We start from the raw sequence: 18,604 nt of genomic DNA, 5'->3' as shown, positions 1-18,604 counted from the left end.
GTTCGGTCAGAAACACAAGGTCAGACAGTTGCTGAGAGTTTTATTTTTGTCTTATTTTTATAATATTATTAGACTATACATTCGATTTTAGTTTATAATAGACTTACATTTTCACATTCAAAAGAATTGGATTCTTTTATTTACATGCAAACATAAGTGTATTAATTTTGCAGATGGTTTTATCCAAACGTCAAAGCAAAGCAATTCCTCCTGATCAGACATAAATTGCCGCGTATCACCCTCCAGACTTGACGTTAATTGCTATGAATTTGATTTATTTTCTCAGTTCATGTTAGTGTTTGCAGTAGCTATTGACTTTTTCCAGCAGGCAGATATCAGTGTTGTTTTCAAGGTTTCATTTGCCCATAAAAAACCCAGAGGTGATGAATTTACAGCAGGTCTTAAACGATCATTGATTTTTTTGGTTGACTTTTGAACTTCCTGTCAGAGATTTTATTACCTGTTATAAAACATGAAAACAGTTGAATTGGCCTTCATTGCTTTTGGTATATTTTATAACCCATAAAGTTTTTTATTTACTTCGTCAGACCTTGTTTTGACTGGTCATATGACAAATCGGTTCCATCATAACTGCAGATATTGCAATCATAAAAAATGACTTTGAGTGTCTGTGTGCTTATATGATGATGTTCACATGAATTTGCTGAGAATGTGTTCACCCTCAGACCATACAAAATGTAGATGAGCTTGTTGCAATGTAGCATTGCATCTCTTGCTAGGCAGTGGATCCTCTGCAGTAAATGGGTGCCGTCAAACAGCTGATAATATGATGTGAATGGTTGACGTGTAATAGATGATATGAGAATTATGGATTTTTTTCTTGTTTTGTACACCTGAGAATGATGGATTTGTTTCTTCTTTTGTCTTCTCTAGATGATGTTTTTATCAGCTGTTTGGACTCACATGACGGCACCCATTCACTGCAGAGCATCCACTTGTTATTCCTGTTGAACAATCGTCTGTCTTTCTGCATTTGCTCAGATGCATCTCTAAAGCATCCTGTTTTTTTTTTTTTACATTGTTAAATTTTATGTTGTGTAATCATGTGTTTCTTATCATATCTTCCGCCTGGTCATATATGAGACCAGGAAGAGAAATCCATTTCCTTCAGATTTCTATATATCCTATAGATCTATGAGACCTTGTCCTCCGTCTGTCTGCATCCTGCTGGAAGTCTGTCGTGTCTGTTCTCTCAGACAACGTGCTTCTTCTTTTGGACACGTTTATTGACTTAATCACTTGAAACTCTCTCAGATTTGACTGATGAAGAATGACAGTGTGTGTGTGTGTGTGTGTGTGTGTGTGTGCGTGTGTGTGTGTGTGGATTGACGTAATGAGGGTTAGTTGTTGCGACAGCGATCTGTCTCTGAGATGACATATAAAATCAGATATGAGGATGAAGTGAAGTGTTTTCTTGGACGCCTGTCATCGAATCTCAAACTCGGGCTTGTGTCTGAGTCACAGAAGATTAAAACCTCAGCTCGTTCTTCACTCATGCTGCAGACTTTATTCATTCAACCTAGAAATATATCAAAATAAAAGGGGCTTTTTTATATGCGTGTGGCATAAAATATTTGCTCTGTTTAAACTTTTTGGACAAAGTAATTAAATTTAAAATTACATTAAAAGCCTGGAAAACAAGCAGAATGAATCATTCTTAAAGTCTTTCTTACATAAATTGTTGCATCATTTACATTCCAATATTCATTCTTCTTGTTTTGTGATTGAGATCTTTGATTTTGAGGTTGACTGGGGTCAGACAGGGGCCACTTGTGCTTTCAGGGGGCACAATTATTAAATTCATCTTATCCTACTTTAAGTATTCACCATGTCATGCATCACTGCAGTCTCTAACAATTTCAACTAAAATGAATGTTTCATCATGTTTAATTTATGTATTGTAGTGTCAGGGACATCGTGCACTCGTAATTTTTTTTTTGGTGGGGGATTTGCTTGTCATGTGACACACAGCAGCCACAATACCACTGTATAACTGATATAGGCTTATGTCTCTACTGAAAAAACAAACAAACTATAAAACATCACAGAAAATGTTAATGTTTCCACTACAAATAACCCTTGCAAACAATACAAACCATCAACTTTTAACCATTAAAACCATTAAAAAATGTTTTTCTGTAGTGTGTTTTGGGACATATTTCATTAGGATTTGTTGGTTTTAACAAGCCACCAATAGAAGGCAACCGATTACCAGTAGAGACCAACAGGGTCCATTACAGTTTCCAGTGAAACCAATACAAGTCCCATTATAACCAAAACCATTACACATTTTCTAATGGTGTCTATTGTTTTTTTGGGGGCTTTTTTTTTTTTTTTTTGTTATATTTATTAAAATATATATTTCATGTATTTTATATATTTTTTGTTAGTAAATGCATTTTGCTTTTTTGTTTATTTTGTTTGTTGATGGTGAAAGAAGCCTAAAAGTGTAATCTAACTTTGCATAAAAATCCATTTTTTTACTTAAGTACCAGATATGGGTGTCATACCATAAAATATTTTTATTTATGGATTTTTTTTTTTTGTGAATTTAATAAAATCTTTTTACTTAAGTTCTACGATATAGAACTGCCCGGTCTTCTGGGTTGTTGTTGCTAGGTGCTTTTTAATGGCCCAAGTCAAAAAAGTCCTGAAGCAGCACTAATATTATAATGCTCAGGGGATGTGAATGGTAGCCAGGGAGTTGCTATGCAGTTCAAAGTTTTTAGAATGTGGTTGCTAAGGTTTTTTGAATGGTTTTAAAAATGTTGCCATTTGATTGCTTTAGAATTTTGAGTGATTTTCTACATGATTTCTAGAGTGTTATTGATCTGGTGTGTTCTGGCTGGTTGCTAGGATGTTGCTAGGGTTTTGCTATGTGGTTGCTAGGGTCTTCTGGATTGTTGCTAGGTGTTTTTTTTTTTTAATGACAGCACTCATAATAAGGTTTTCATTAACGAATGACCTTGTTCTGCACACTCGGTTCCGTCTCAGTCTGATGTGTCAGTAGTGACTGATGATCTGCTCAAGGAAAGGAAGTCGTTGGAGGTTTTTTTGGCATGTGTGTCCCATTAAGCCCCAGTGTCCTGGCATCAGTGCCAGCATGCTGACGCATCATTCTCTGCTTTACTCCCATCATCAGCACACTTGAGTCAGACCCGGCAAGCGCTGGCACTGCAAATGTAGGATACAAGAACGCGATCTGAAACATTTCTCATGCCCAGCATTTTTACCTGTACAGTTACAAAAAAAGGCCTGATCCACATCCTGGTGGAAATGCACAGGGAGAGCCAACGCCCAGCGGGACTCCAGCTGGTGGCAGATTGTGTGTGTAGGCGCAGTTGTAACAGAAGGAAACGATCTCTTAAGGCCAGGAGTGGCACCTGTGCAAGGCCAGAGCTGCGTGCCAACAGCCCTGCTGCCGTGGCTTTGTCCCTGGGAAATAATGGTTTTGTCTTGGGGAATAATTGTGATGATATTTGAAGGATATGTTAATTGAAATTTGATGGATATGTTTATTGTAATATAATTAAAAATGTAAACTTATTTTATTTCAGCTAGTTTCCAAGGCAGCATTCCTCTTTTTCATTTAGTATCTTCATGTATTAAAATAACTTTAAAATAAACAAAAATGCAAAAAACTTTATAGACATGTTTTATAAACACAAAAGCACAAAACAAAATTACTAAAACCTTAAAATTTAAATGGAAATAAAAAAACAAAAATAAAAGCAAATCAAAAATGTTTACAAAAACTATAATAGAATGATGCTAAAATAATAATAGTACTGTCTGAAATGCATTAGATAAATATATCTAAATATATATTCCTCCAGTCCATCACAAACATAACACTGTTTTGAGGATTGTTTTTAAAGTTCATTCACACACACACACACACACACACACTCACACACACACACTCACACTCACACACACACACACACGCGCTGATGCACCTGAGATGAGCCGCAGCCAGAGTTTATTTGTCTCTTGGTGGATTTTGTGGCTCATTTCAGCTCCATTAGAGCAGAACGAGCAGCACATGAGGAGAACAGGATGACGGGTGACAAATACGACCCCCATATGGAGCCGCCGTGTGTTTGAGTGACAAGAGCTTTCCTCCTTGACATCATCATCATCATCTGTGCTGATGCTTCAGCTCTAGAGGAATGTCTGGATGATTGAAATATTCCATTATTTTTCGTTATGTAGGCAGAAAGCTATTCTGTTCCTATCCCAAAACATGAATGTTGGTTCAGTGATGTGATTCCCACAGCGATCTGTGAGCTGCACAATCACGAGGTTAAATCCAGGACCAGAAATCCATTTTAAAAATGATGGATGCTTTTCTTATTTTAGAAACCCATCTATAATCTGCTACTTTAAGGAAATGGTTCACCCAAAAATGAAACTTTGCTGAAAATGTCTTTACCTTCAGTTCATCCGAAATGTGTGTGAAATCCATTTCATCAGATTTGGAGAAATGTGCCATCACTTGCTCCAATTGCTTTTACTTGTGGATTTTGTGATGTTTTTATCACTGTTTGGACTCTCATTCTGGCGGCCCCCATTCACTCAGGCATCCTTACTGGACACTGTAATGCTGCATTTCTTGAGATCTTTCCCATGAAGAAAATTTTTTTAGTTTATTTCAGTTTTATTTCAGTTTAAAATTTTTTCTTTTTTGGGGTGAACTATTTAATTAAAGAACCTAAACACCAAAACACTGATCTGGAGAAACTACAATAACAATGATTTTAAGAGTAGAAAATGAGTCTGTTGCTCAAACAGATATGCATGGCACTAGCAACACCAAACTCCTGGGTTTCATTCTCAGGGAATGAGTGAACTAGAAAAATGTATACTGCAGTACAAGTCACTTTGGGTAAAAGCAACTGCCAAATGCATGAAGGAAAACGCACACATGACATCTTTCATGTCAGTTTTTTTTTTCCTTAAATAGCAATAAGAGCAAATGGAGACTATTGCAGATGATTCTTTTTTTTGGAATGACCCAGTAATCTTACATCTCGATAAAGTTTCAGTAGAGATTGCATCAGACCCCCCTCTTATCCCTTTCATTTATAACTCTTTGTGTTTATCTTTTGGGGAATGCCTTCATTCAATAAGGGGCAATAAAATTTTCTTGATTCAGACTAATTTCTCCTGGGGGATTTTGGATGCTTTTGATCCTCGGGAACTCAATTAAAAATCTTCTCGCTTGAAGACAGCCGGGGCATTATAATGAAATTTTCCTCAGGGAATGAAGATTTATCTATAGTGTAGGAAAATAAACAAAAAAAGGGATAAAATTTACATGCATTGCTGCATTGGGCCCGGGCCGGGCGCTGCATTCATGCTGCCGTCAGAATGTTTTAAAAGGGGGGGAATCTCTCAATCATTCTCCTATGGGGGGTGTGTGGGGTTGTGTGGTTGTGTGTGGGGGGGCAGCAAATGCAGCTTTTGAGGGAAAAGCAGAACTAATTGAGTGAAACTGAAGCAGCACGGTAAACCCCTCTTTGTCGTTTTTTCAGCCTCTTCCCCTTTTCTTCCCTTTAAAAAAGAGGGGGGGAGCAGAGAGAGATTATGGGATACCTGATGCAAAACAGTGTTTTTTTTTTTGTTTGTTTTTTTGTACTTTAAGATTTAAGTTGTTTGTTGGATGATTGATGCAAAACAGTGTTTTTTTTTTTGTTATATTTTTTTTGACTTTTAATTTTTTTTACTTATTTTTTTTTAAAAATTTTTTTTCCCCTTTTTTGGATTTAAATTTTTAGTTTAAATCGCATATATATTCATTTTTTTAAAAATTGGTTAGGTTTATAAGTTTTTTTTTTAGTTTAAGATTTACATTGATATTTAAAATTTTATTATGTTTAATATTTTTTTTTACATATAAATCCTATTTATCATTTTATTTTGTTAAATGTTTTTTTGTCAAAGTTTAAAATTTTAACATTTAAAAAAAATATAGTTAACATTTTATATAATTTGTTTAGTAAGATTTAAGGTTTTTCTTTTTTTCCTTTTTTTTAACATTTTATTTTTTTAATTAGTTTTTAAGGTTTATATTTAAAATTTACATTTTATTTTAAAATTATTTTTTTTTTTATTATTGAACATTTAGAAAAAAACAGTAAATTGTGGCTTTGGGATGGTTGCTTATTTTCTTGAAAGCATATTTTGATAAAAGTTAAAACCATTCTTGCCTTTTTGCTGCTTTTGTTTACAATCAAAGAAAGACAGAATGAAGGATAAAAGCAGAAAGATGCTGTTGTGTCATGTAGAGACGAGCGAGGACAGGAGAGTCTCTGGCAATCCCTCACATCCTCCTTCCTCTGTGCAGAAATGTGACTGATGAATAATTAATTCCACTGCGGCGTGAATAATGAATGAGTCTGTGTGATTAAAGAGAGGTATGCTAATTAAGCGAGAGAGCGTGAGTGTGTGTGCTATAAAATCATCAGCCAACACATTCAACAATGTTAATGTCATTAACGCAAGAACTCAAGAACATCCCCGCTTCTCTCTCTCTCGCAAAAAAAAAAAGAGTTTGCAGAAAACAAGTAGCCTATCAAGTTCCCTAAAAACTTCGTCAACATCATTTGACACTCTTGACTTCAGTGATGGCCACGTCTGCAGGATCAGAAATCCGTTTGAGTGCTGAATGAGGAAAACACTTTTCTTTGTTTAGATACAGTTACAAAAAGTTCTTAAAGAACACAACTTTTTTTTTTTATTTATTAAAGCATAAGTGTTTTCATCATGCTGTTTATATGCAGTTGCTGTGGTGTTTAGTTCGTACAATTTGAATGTATTGAAACATCTAAAACGTAAACATTATTACGCATTCACAGATACAAAATGTTATGTTTTTAATAACATATTTACAGTAACATAAACACTGTTTTAAACACTCTTATCATGTTATCAATTCAATAAAAAAAGCTCGTATTGAGTTTTTATGTTTAAATTTTTAGTTATTAAATATTTTGAAATATTTATTGAATCTATTATGTCAAAGATATTTGTATAGATGCTCTTATTTCATTTTATTAATAAATAAATAAAAGATAATTTTTAAATTTGTAACAAGTGTGAAATTATACGTTTATGGTGGTTGAAGATCACTGAATAAAGGCTTGAATTTTAGTCTGTTCCTCGCACTTGGATGGATTCTGAAGATTTGTATTTCAGCTCACATTTAAAATTTATTACTTTCAGACTTTTTGGTGTATTTTATGGTTTTATTGTCAGTAACAGCATGCCTTTTGTGTCCCACAGCAAACAAAGTAAATATTACATCATAAGCAATGGTTAAGCAACTGCAGAAATGTTATTCATTTTAAGGTTTTATAGTGTAGTCCTGTGATTTTTTTAACATTATGTAATCCTTTGAAACAAGTTGGCATTAGAAATCACACACAACAGAATGAAAAGTTATATTACATATACATTTCATAAGTTAATGAGTATACTGCTTTAAATAATTGTGACTGTAAACAATGACAGCTGAATACAATACAATCAAAATTGTTATGCCACGATTTCAGTATTCACAGGGACTCTTTTGTAAGTCTGTAAAGTTGTTCACACATAAATTATTTACATTTAGATGCTGTCAGTACATCAGTATTGTATGTTTAGATGATGTGAATCATCTTATCATCTCAAATGTATGTGTGGTAGAGCCACATTTTACGTAAAAATACATCAGAGTATTGCTAAGATTCACACTTAATTGTGCATCTACACAATTATTTCCTACTTGTTTTCCAGTACAGATATCAAATTTGCAATTCATAACTCAAGATACATTTCCTTGAGATGCAACATGCCAGTGGGGTTTTTCCTTTGAATTAACTTTATTATTCTTGATCCATTGACATATTTTTCCTTGTTTGAAGCAAAAGCGTAAACTTACATTTTTGGTGAATATTTTCTTTTTTAGTAAATGTTTTTTGATTTAAGAATGTTTAGATTTTTGCATTTAGGAAAAAGGTTAAATACTAAGTAAAAAAAATCATTTTGTATGCGGTGTGTGGGATTTATGCTCCCGCAGGTAAAAAATTAAATGCATTTAGTAAAAAAACCAAAACCCCTGTTTGGGAGGAATCTTTAAAGGGTTTGTCATGTGGGGCTTTTTTTGGGAGCGGGGGTTTTGTTGTCATGTGGGGGAAAGACGCAATAAATTGTGTGTGTGTGTGGTTTTGGGGTTTTGTAAATAATGTATTTGTGTGAGGATGGGTTTTTTCCTCACACCGAAAGAAAAAATTAAAAGACATCGGCGGGTGTGGCCAAAAAACCTACGTCCGGGTTTCATATCTTTGTAAAAATGTGTTTTTTTGTTAAATTTTTTGTTTACAGTTATTTTTTTACTTGCTTATTATTTTTTTAAAACAGAAACAATAGTTTTTATAAATGTGGGTGTGTGTGTGTGGGGGGGTGTGTGTGTTTTTTCACAAGTGTTTGTAATTGTGTACCCTAAACCCCAACATATGATTGAAAGGGGGATTTTTGATTGCATTGCTTCCCTTAAGGGGATAAAAACCCTTTTGCACATTTGAAAACATTTAGAAAAACAGGCTGTGGGATTTAAATTGTGTGCTTGTGTCCTACTTTAAAATTTTTTAAAGAGACAAATTTGCACCCAGACGTGAGCTAAAAACTGAAAAAAAAAAAAAACTTGGGTACATCCCTGTTTGCAAAAAAATTAAACTACAGAATTAAAGAAAAAAAAAAGGGAACACTTAAAAAACCTTTAGGGAGATACGTTTTATGCAATGGATTTTTATAAATAAATTTTAACCAAAATTTTAAAAAGCATTATAATATTTGAAGGTTTGTTTGTTTGTATATTTTTTAAAGTAAAAAGCATTATAATATTTGAAGGTTTGTTTGTTTGTATATTTTTTAAAGATGTAACAACGAATAAATAAGTATTATAGTGCATTGTGTGTTGTGTGTGTGTTTTGTGTGTGTTTGGGGGGTGTGTGTGTGTGTGTGTGGTTTTGTGTGTGTTTGTGTGTGTGTGTGTGCATGTGTGTTTTTTGTGTGTGTGTGTGTGTTTTTGTGTGTTTTGTGTGGCGGGAGAGGGGGTGGTTTTGTGGGGGAGGGGGGTGGGGGGGAGTGGTTTTGGGTGTGTGTTTGTTGTGTGTGTGCGTGCGTGGGGTGTGGGTTTTTGGGGGTGTGTGTGTGGGGGTGTGTGGGGTTTTTGTGTGTGTGGGGTGTGTGTGGTGGGGGGGTGTGGGGTGGGGTGTTTGTTGTGTGTGTGTGTGTGTGGTGTGTTGTTGTGTGGCGGGAGAGGGGGTGGGGTGTGGGGGTGTGTGTTTGTTTGTGTTGGGGTGTGTGTGTGTGGGGTGTGGGGGGGTTTTGTGGTTTTGGGGGGGGGAAAGGGGGGGTCTCTCATGGTTATTTTTTCCCTCCAAAGCTTTTGGGGCCCCATTGGAAAACACGGGATGAGGGGGGGAAAGATCCCTGGGGGGGTTCAATTTATTAAAATATAGGAAGGGATTTATTTTACTCTTTTATTTTTTCATTTGGGGAAAACTTTGGGGTCAAGGGCTTTCCTAGGGGGAAAGGACTAATTGGGAATTTTTTGGGGGGGTTTTATACTAAGTTTTAATTAACCCTTTTAAAGGCCCCGACATATGAAATATGGGGTTCCTGCTTTTTGAGAAAAATTGAAGTGATCAGAAATTTCTTTATTTGAAATGGAACATTTATTGAATCTTAGACAAGTTTGCATGTGTTTTATTTAGTAATCATATCGCTCCATCCAGCCATATTCGATCCATCAGGCTTTTATGTTCATTAGTGTGGTATATGGGTGGTGAGAATATTGATTTTATTCAGATTGTTTTTATTGAGGAGAATGTGAATTATGAAAATGTGCAATTTGATGAAATATCTTCACGTTATAACATCACAAGCAGATACTACGGGCTACAAATGATTAAAAACCAAAAAAAGCCAAAACCAAAAAAAAAAAAAAAAAAACACTACTCTATATCTCAATACTATTTTTAGTCATTTTAGGATTTTTAAGATATGATGTCCAAAACATATAATGCAATGATTGAGAGATCCTCCTCAGAAGATGTTAGATGTTCTGTAGGCTTGTGAAGATCCTTCCTCCGCTAGGACAACAGTGAAAGGAAAGCTTCTGTAAACAATGCGCCTCAAAATATCTGTGATCAGATTTGAGACTCTAAAAAAACATTATTGTTAGTGCATCAAGTAAAGCTGATCTCTTCGTCCAGAATGTTTTCATATCTGGAAATTTTACTGCAAGTTCATTCCTGACTGGTCAATATTTCAACAGCAGAAAGTCATGGTAAGCATGAGGTTGAAGCATGGACATTTGTACACTTAAGAGCGTTTTACTGATAAAGTCTACACAATGCATGGAGTCGATTGGTGTGTGACAAGGGTTAACAGCAAGTTTCTGTTCATTTAGAAATTTGCATTTCCAAAAGATAGAAAAAGGTAAAAAAGGGAAGAAACAAAAAAAAAAAAAAAAAAGAAAAAAAAGGAACAGTTAGGATTTATTTTGTTTATATAAAATCGTCACTAAACATAAGTGTGCAGTTGGAGGTGCATGCAGTCAATGAGGTAAAGTAAAAAAGGTCTTGAAAATCCTTGAAATTACCAAATTAATGCAAACAATTCAGTATTGCTTCTAAAGTAAATCTATGTTATTTTAAGAATTTATATACATTTTAACCCTCTGGTGCAGTTCCGAAACAAAATCTTAAAATCTTAAATTTTTTTCCTTTTTTTCAATATCAACCACAAATGCGGAACACACTTGTGTTTATATTTTGCCTTTGATTTTATGCAGTTTTAAGAAGTAAACATGCTTAGAAAATCTGTATTTTTAAAAATTCGCTAAGTTTATATTATTATTGTGCATAATAATAAGAATTTATGTTTAGCTTTTCAAATTCGTTTCAACCTCAGATTTAATCATCTTTGTCTTTTCTTTAATTAAAATAAGACCAAACTGCAAGCTGATTTATTACAGTTGAAAATGTTATTTTCAAGGTCTTTGCTCAGAAAGTGGTGAACAGGTAATAAATGGATCATAACTGTTCCCCTAAAAATACAAAATAATAAAATAAAGTAAAAAAAATTATCAAACTAAAATATACAGTAGTACATTCATTAAAAACTATTTACCTCCATGTAAGCGGCAGCAGAAGGTTAACTGGAAAACAAGGCACATAACTAATCAAGAACTGATGTCATTGTAGTTTTTTTTTCATGGTAGTGTCTTGTTTGTTTGGCATGTTTCAGTGTGGATAGCGGCAGTGAATCGTCACAATGTAGATCAGCTTTCCCTGAAAAATTCTCGACGTAAATTGATGAGGACGGTGTGTTGGACCCAAAACATATTCATTCTCTTGTCTCTATAACAGTAATGAGCTCATTCGCTTAAAGTAGACAGATCCGTGTTTCCGCGGGCGGTTTTCAATGGTCTTTGATCTCAAAGTTGGGATCATTGATCTTTCGTTTCGTAAGACAGTTGTTTAGCTGCACAAATAACCCAGCATTGATGTTCCCAGAGCCTTTAATACCAGCTGGATCTCTTACGCTCTCAGCCAAACCTCAACAATGGATATTATATGCACTGAGATTATGAAATCTAATAATTCAGGATGGTCTGTGTACCTGTGTAAGCTCCCAACTTCCTACTTCCTCTTCCTGTTGTGAGCTGGCGGGAGAAACGCGGTTCGTGAAAGTGACCGATAGATGTGTGGGGTTAGAGGAAGAGCAGCATTCTGGGAGCTTTTCACTGAGAGAACTTCATGTTATATTACATTTTTATTATATGCTGTGTTTTATCATATGTTTTTTGTGGTTATGTTTTGTTTTTTTCGTTTTTTCTGTTGTTTTAATTTGTTTGTTGTTTAGGTTTTAGATACTAAAGAGTTGTTTGTTCTGTTTTATTTGTAAAGTCCAAATTGACATTTAAATGTTTTAATTTTGTTGTATGATGGTTGAATTTATGTTGCTTTATGATTTTCAGTTCTTTCGTATGTTTCGTATGTTTTTTTATGTTTTTTTTTGTGTTTTTTTTTTAAGTTGTTTGATGTTATTTGTCATTTTCAAGTTATTTTACATTGTTTTAAGGTGCTTTATGCCTTAAATGGGTAGTTGATTGCAACGTTTTTAAAACTTTAGTTAGTGTGTAATGGTTGTTAACCAATAGCTGCAAAAGTTACGATTCTGAAGGGGTCAAGTGCCAACGGAGATATCATCTATTAAAATGATGTCAGTTTTAGTGGCCTACATTTACGTCTCGATACTACCAAAAATGCTACAAACGCAATTAATGTATTTCTGCTGCATTACAAACCTTTAAAACCGGGATAAAACTGTATATTGAAAGCTATCATAAGCAGTAGACAGCAGTAATAACAAAAAAAAAAAAAAAGGAGACAACAACAACAAACAAATCATAGCATTCAAGGATACTCACCCCCAAAATTAAAATGTTGTCATTATCACTTACCCCCCCATGTCGTTCCCAAACCCTAAAAGCTCTGTTCGTCTTTGGAACACAATTTAATGTATTTTTGGATGAAAACGGGATGCTTTGTGACTGTCCCATAGTCGACCGCCAAATACATAACAGTGTCAAGGTCCAGGAAAGCTTAGGAACGTCGTCATCAGAAATCCTCCATATGTTAAACACACACAACGACCCAGCAGCACAACATACATCACACACCTGAAAAACTTAAATCATCCTGTTATATTAGTATCGATACTCATATAATATACACTTTAGTATATTTAAATTGTCCTTTTCTTCTAATATTTTTTCCTTTTTACTTATTTTAAATTGAAAAGTGGAAATAATAGGCATCAACAGTCCAGCTTTAAATTAACTGTAATGTTGTTCCCCATACAAGAACAAATTTTGATGAGAAACATAAGACATTTGTTCATTTCTTTTCTTTCTTTCCTTTTTTTGTGATAATTGGTTGTTTATCAGTCTTTTACATAAACAACATAACCACATAACATCTCATTCAATTATAAACAAAACAACAACAACAGACCATAATATCATTAACATATTCCAGTGAGAGAAAAGGGGGAGGGAGAAATAAATATTTTATATGATTATTTTTGTATTTATATAATACAGTATTTGTAGAAAAAAAAAAAACGTATTACTTGTGCTGGTGTAATATTCACAGCCAACTATTTTAAGAAGACTATGAGTCCAATGACGTTTTCCCACACTGTGCTGGTGAGTGTAAACCAGTTTCTGTATTATTGTCTTTTTTTGCAGCTGTAAAACCAGCAAACAACATTGTTTTTTTTGTATTGAGCTTATACAGAAGCCAGAATAATCGCATTAAGAAGACAGACTTGGCTTAACCATGTATTAATTTGTGGTAAAGAGGATAAAACAAAGTTTACACATGTGTCCACAGAGTGAGGACCAATAGAACACTCCCAAAACATATGAAAAAATTCAAGTCAAGTCAAGTAACCTTTATTTATATAGCACTTTTAAAAATACAGAGTGTGGTCATAAGCAACTTTTACACAGCATTAAGTGAGGAAAATAGTGTGTCCATCATGCAAATGACCAATAGTAACACCCTAATTTTTCTCAGTTAAAGGGCAGTTCACTCATTGAATTCATTAATGTCAGTCCCAATCCAGTCTCAATTATCAGTTTTAAATAGTCATCTGTGCAATCAAGTCAACTTATTGCTGGAAAGTAAGTGTCCCCCCAACTAAGCCATCCAGAGCGACAGCGGCCCGGAACCAAAACTCAGAATAGAGAAAAAACCTTGGGAGAAACCATGCTCAGTCGGGGGGCCAGTTTCATCCTTCTGGCCAGATGAAACAGCAGTTTCAATGCCAGGGCTGCAGAAAGGCACATTGTAGCAGAGGACTGGAACTGGTTCCTTTGTTCTTGTCCCGGTGGTCATCTGAAACAAGGACCTTACAGGGAATCTGGGGGGGGCTTCATTGAGTTGTCCTGGTCTCCGCTGACATTCAGGCTGTAGAGTCCTCTCTAGGTTGCTGATCCACCATCTGACCTTGATCAGACTTGATCTTGGTGGCTATGGTGACCTCAGAATGAAGAGAGAAACAGCCTCAATAGTGACCGTAAATGGCACTTCTTCCTAACGGATGTAAGCCATTACATCAGGTTGTTATGGCAAGTTGTTCGCCGGTTCCGGTTTAACGCTAAGATATGCAACCTAAAATCCCGTTAAGGATTGACATATTAGAAACCTGTTATGTGTTATGTGTATAGCCGAAGTTAAATAGATGGGTCCCTTTAATCTAGAATTAAACCTGACAGAGAGTGGATGCTCCTCCGAACATAGTATGGTAGGTTATTCCAGAGTTTAGGGCGCTAAATAGAAAAAGGATCTGCCCGCCCGCATTGATTTTGATATTTCTAGGCATTATCAATTGCCAAGAGTTTTTGAGAATGTTTAGCTAGGACTTCGTTCAGAGCCTCGTTTCAAATACGGTGAGTCCTAAAACCATTCAGGGGCTTTATAATTAATAGGGCAAGATTTTACAATCTATACGATGTTTACTAGTAGTCAGTGCAGGGTTAACAGAACCTGGCTAATCTGATCATACTTCATGGTTCGAGTAAGAACTCTAACTGCAGGTTGTTTTTGACCAAGCTGGAGTTTGTTTATTACGCGTGCAGAACAACCCCCCAATAAAGCATTAACAATAATGCTAACCTTGAGGTCATAAATGCATGGATTACACTGGCTGCATTTGACATTGGATAGCATAGGTCCATAAATTTAGATATAGTTTTTGAGATGGAAAAATGCAGTTTTTACAAAGTGCTAGAAATGTTGCTTTCTAATGAAAGATTTGCTATCACATAGCACACCTAGGTTTCCTAACTGATTAACACAGCATTGACAGAGCAGCCATCAAGTCTTAGACCACGTTCCTGGGTTATTACCTGCCTAGTTTTGTTAGGTCCTAATAATTAAACACCTGGTTTTTTCATAATGTAGCAGTAAGAAATTACTCGTCATCCATTTTTTTTATATCGACTATGCATTCTGCTACTTTTTCAATAGGTATGTTTTCTCCGAAGGCCGCGAAGAAATATAGAGTTTGAGTACATCACATAACAGTGAAAGCTAACACAGTGTTTCCTGATGATATCTCCCAAGGGTAACATGTAAAGCTGTGTAGAAGTAATGGCCCTATTAGTGGCCTTTGAGGTACTCCAATACCTTTACTTGTGATCGAGTATGAATACCTCTTCAATTCACTGCTACGTATTGATGGCGGTCATAGAATTACGATTTGAACCAGTGCACTTCCATAAATGCCAACAAAGTGTTCTAGTCTATTCAAAAGAATGTTGTGGTCAATAGTGTCGAACGCAGCGCTAAGATCCAATAGAGAACTAATAGAGAAATACAACCACAATCAGATGATAAGAGTGGGTCATTTGTAACTCTAAGGAGAGCAGTCTCAGTACTATGATACGGTCTAAATCCTGACTGTAAATCCTCACAGATACCATTTTTCTCTAAGAAGGAATATAATTGTGAGGATACTACCTTTTCTAGTATCTTGGACAGAAAAGGGAGATTTGAGATAGGTCTGTAATTAACTAGTTCTTTGGGGTCAAATTGTGTTTTTTTGATGGAAAAAAAAAGTACCTGATGACAGTATTACAGATATGGCAGTTGTTATTTGGTTGTAGTTTCATTTTGAATCTTTTGTAAAGAGTTATATATGCTCTATGAATGACTTTGAAATGTATAAGACAATGAGCCAAGTTTTTTGAGGTTAAACTGAGGTTAGACCACACCCCAGTCGACAGATAAATTAAGGTCAGATAGTTCCGGATTCCAAACAGATTTGATAAAAAGAGGCTTTGTAATGCGATCAATAATTTTACTATATATTAAGGAAACAGATGGTCGATCAGAAGAGGTGCAATCCAGTCTCGCCTAGGATGAGAGGAAATTGGAGAAGCCCAAGGAACTCCATATGCTTTGAGAGCAGAACGTAACTGAAAAAAGACAAAATATGATGATGATGGGATGAATGGTGGAAACCAAAACTTAATTTTTAATGCCTGAAACGAACAAAGGTCTTGGTCATCATATAAATCACGGCACATGTTTATGCCTAAAGAAGACCAAAATGGTTGGACAGAGAATATGAGTTTTTTTTTTTTATAAAGAGGTGTGGTGTTTATTTTGATATCTGGAAATTGCATATGCAAAATAAATGACATGAGACAGACAGAAGAGGTTTGTTGGTTTGAGTTGAATTCCAGTGGTTTTATTCTGATAATTCACAACCAAAACACATTGTGTTCGACACAAACCGTGTTTATCCTCGCTGCTAGGTCAACCAGTATTTAATGTCATCTGGGTTGTTGTGTTTCGTGTACCCTGTGTAGTTTTATTCATGGTTATTGAGGATGAGGGCGTCACACGACCTGTCCGTGTGGGTATCTATCTAATTTAACACAATGATATGGATAGTTTTATCCTCCCTTGCAAGGTTTTTCTGTCCTAGCTTTATGTGATTATATGCATCAGAACAGATTTGGGTTGCATCGCAGCAGCAGAGGACCATCGGTTTAGACCACAGTAGGTTGATGTAGATGATCATATTCTACTTTTTTGGAGGTTTGGTTTAAGATTTTGACCATGTGACAAACTGGGTCAGATCTCATCTCCATCACTCAGTTTTAGAGACTTGGAGCTCTATCTGGCAACCGCATCATTCCAGAGAGTTTTGCACATCACATTTCTCAAAACCTCAAAAATGGTTTGTTAGCATGTGAGCAAAGTTATCCCACCAATAAATATTTAAAAAATAAATGACCCTCCAGCTAACACAGAAATTATATGTTATTTAGCAATTAATTTAGGAAATTCCATTTAATTTTAATTTCTTCTGGAATCCAGTCCATTTTCATTTTTTCTGGGTTCTGCTTTAATGGTTTAATGAAATTGTAAAAGTTGTATAATTAATAAAACCTTAACAATTTAATTAGTCATTACATTTTTAAAAAAAATATTCTTAATTAAAAAAATAAATATTAAAAATTATTAATAAAAAATATGTTATTTTAGTGTCAAAAAGTACTATTATAGTTTTTAATTAATAGTTTGAAGTAGGTTTTTAATATTTTCTGTTTTAATTTTTTTTTTTTTTTTAGTTTTTTTTTTTTTTTTTTGTAATTTTTAGTTGTCAGAAATTCTGTTATTTCTTTTTTTTTCTCAATTTATAATTAAAGTTGAGGTCAGAAGTTTACATACACCTTGACCTTGCAGAATCTGCAAAATGTTAGTTATTTTACCAAAATAAGAGAGATCACACACAATGCATGTCCCTGTTTATTAAGTACGTACCTGGATAAGATATTTCCCATAAAAGACATTTACATATAGTCCACAAGAGAAAATAAGTTGAATTTATAAAAATGACCCCGTTCAAAAGTTCACATCCTCTTGATTCTTAATACTGTGTTGTTAGCTGAATGAGCCACAGCTGTGTTTTGTGTTTAGTGATAGTTATTTATGAGTCCTTTGTCTGTCCTGAATTGTTTGCTAATCTTCAGCTCCCACTAATTTCTGTGGTTTTTCAGCAATGTTATGTATTTAAACCCTTTCCAATAATGACTGTATGATTTTGAGATCCATCTTTTTACACTGAGGACAACTGAGGGACTCATATGCAACTATTACAGAAGGTCCAAATGCTCTCTGATGCTCCAGAAGGAAGCACAATGCATTAAGAGCCGTGTTTTTTTCACATCACACAAATCACAGGAGCAGCGGATACTGTATATACATCAGTCTGTGTGTTTGGACACATGTATGTTATGACAAGAGTGCAGAGACCCAACATTCAGAGCAGACCAAACACTGCATTCACTCCAGAGATGTTGTGATGAGGCGCTATAGTTTGCAGATTGACCTCTGACCTTTAGCAAGGATGGTATGGAACGTCACATACAAAGAACACACGGTGAGGAATGTAAATAATGTACATTTACAGGATATTTCACCTCGATGCTCTCAGAACAATAGTCACAGAACAATAGATTGCTGTATACTGTATATTTACTGTGGTGAATTGAATTGATGGTGTTGTTAAAATAATGTACACTGAACCAGTCTGTTCTCAGAAACATTGGGACTGTTTCTATAAAAGGACTTTATGGTACAGATCAAATCATTCAGTTTTTATTTTTAGAACTTGATTGTTAATAAAAGGGCTGACGTCACTGAATGAGGAAATGAGACATGAGCTTGAACTTGTCAACATTATGTTCATTTTCATATTTTTAAAATCTTTTATAATGTTGATATTACAGTTTTTCTCATTTGCTAAGACACACTAAATGAAGCTGGGATCCGCTTGATCTTCATCATCACATTATTAGCACAGCAGAAGTCTTCTCTTGCAAATGTTTTAACACTTTTTTTCATTTGTTTCACACATTTTTCACACCCTTTTTCAAAACAGTTACCACAGAATCTCATTGAAAGGCCCCCAAACTCTATTGGATTCACTGTGTTGAACAAAA

The 18,604-nt window shown here is 34.9% G+C and overlaps 1 protein-coding gene across 1 annotated transcript in view; it reads right to left on the bottom strand.

The window, feature by feature from the left end:
- The window catches only part of LOC109081528 (beta-glucuronidase-like), a 29,907-nt gene extending 18,696 nt beyond the window's left edge, over positions 1-11,211 (bottom strand). Inside the window, exon 1 of the mRNA XM_042723479.1 lies at positions 11,206-11,211. Within this exon, the coding sequence (XP_042579413.1) occupies positions 11,206-11,211 (6 nt within the window). The remainder of the gene's footprint in view (positions 1-11,205) is intronic.
- Positions 11,212-18,604: the final 7,393 nt, after the last annotated feature.

The sequence above is a fragment of the Cyprinus carpio genome, chromosome B5, assembly GCF_018340385.1.
Source record: "Cyprinus carpio isolate SPL01 chromosome B5, ASM1834038v1, whole genome shotgun sequence".
NCBI classification, from domain to species: Eukaryota; Metazoa; Chordata; class Actinopteri; order Cypriniformes; family Cyprinidae; genus Cyprinus; species Cyprinus carpio.
The sequence above is the reverse complement of the archived record's forward strand: the minus strand, read 5'-3'. Positions and strand labels throughout refer to the sequence as shown.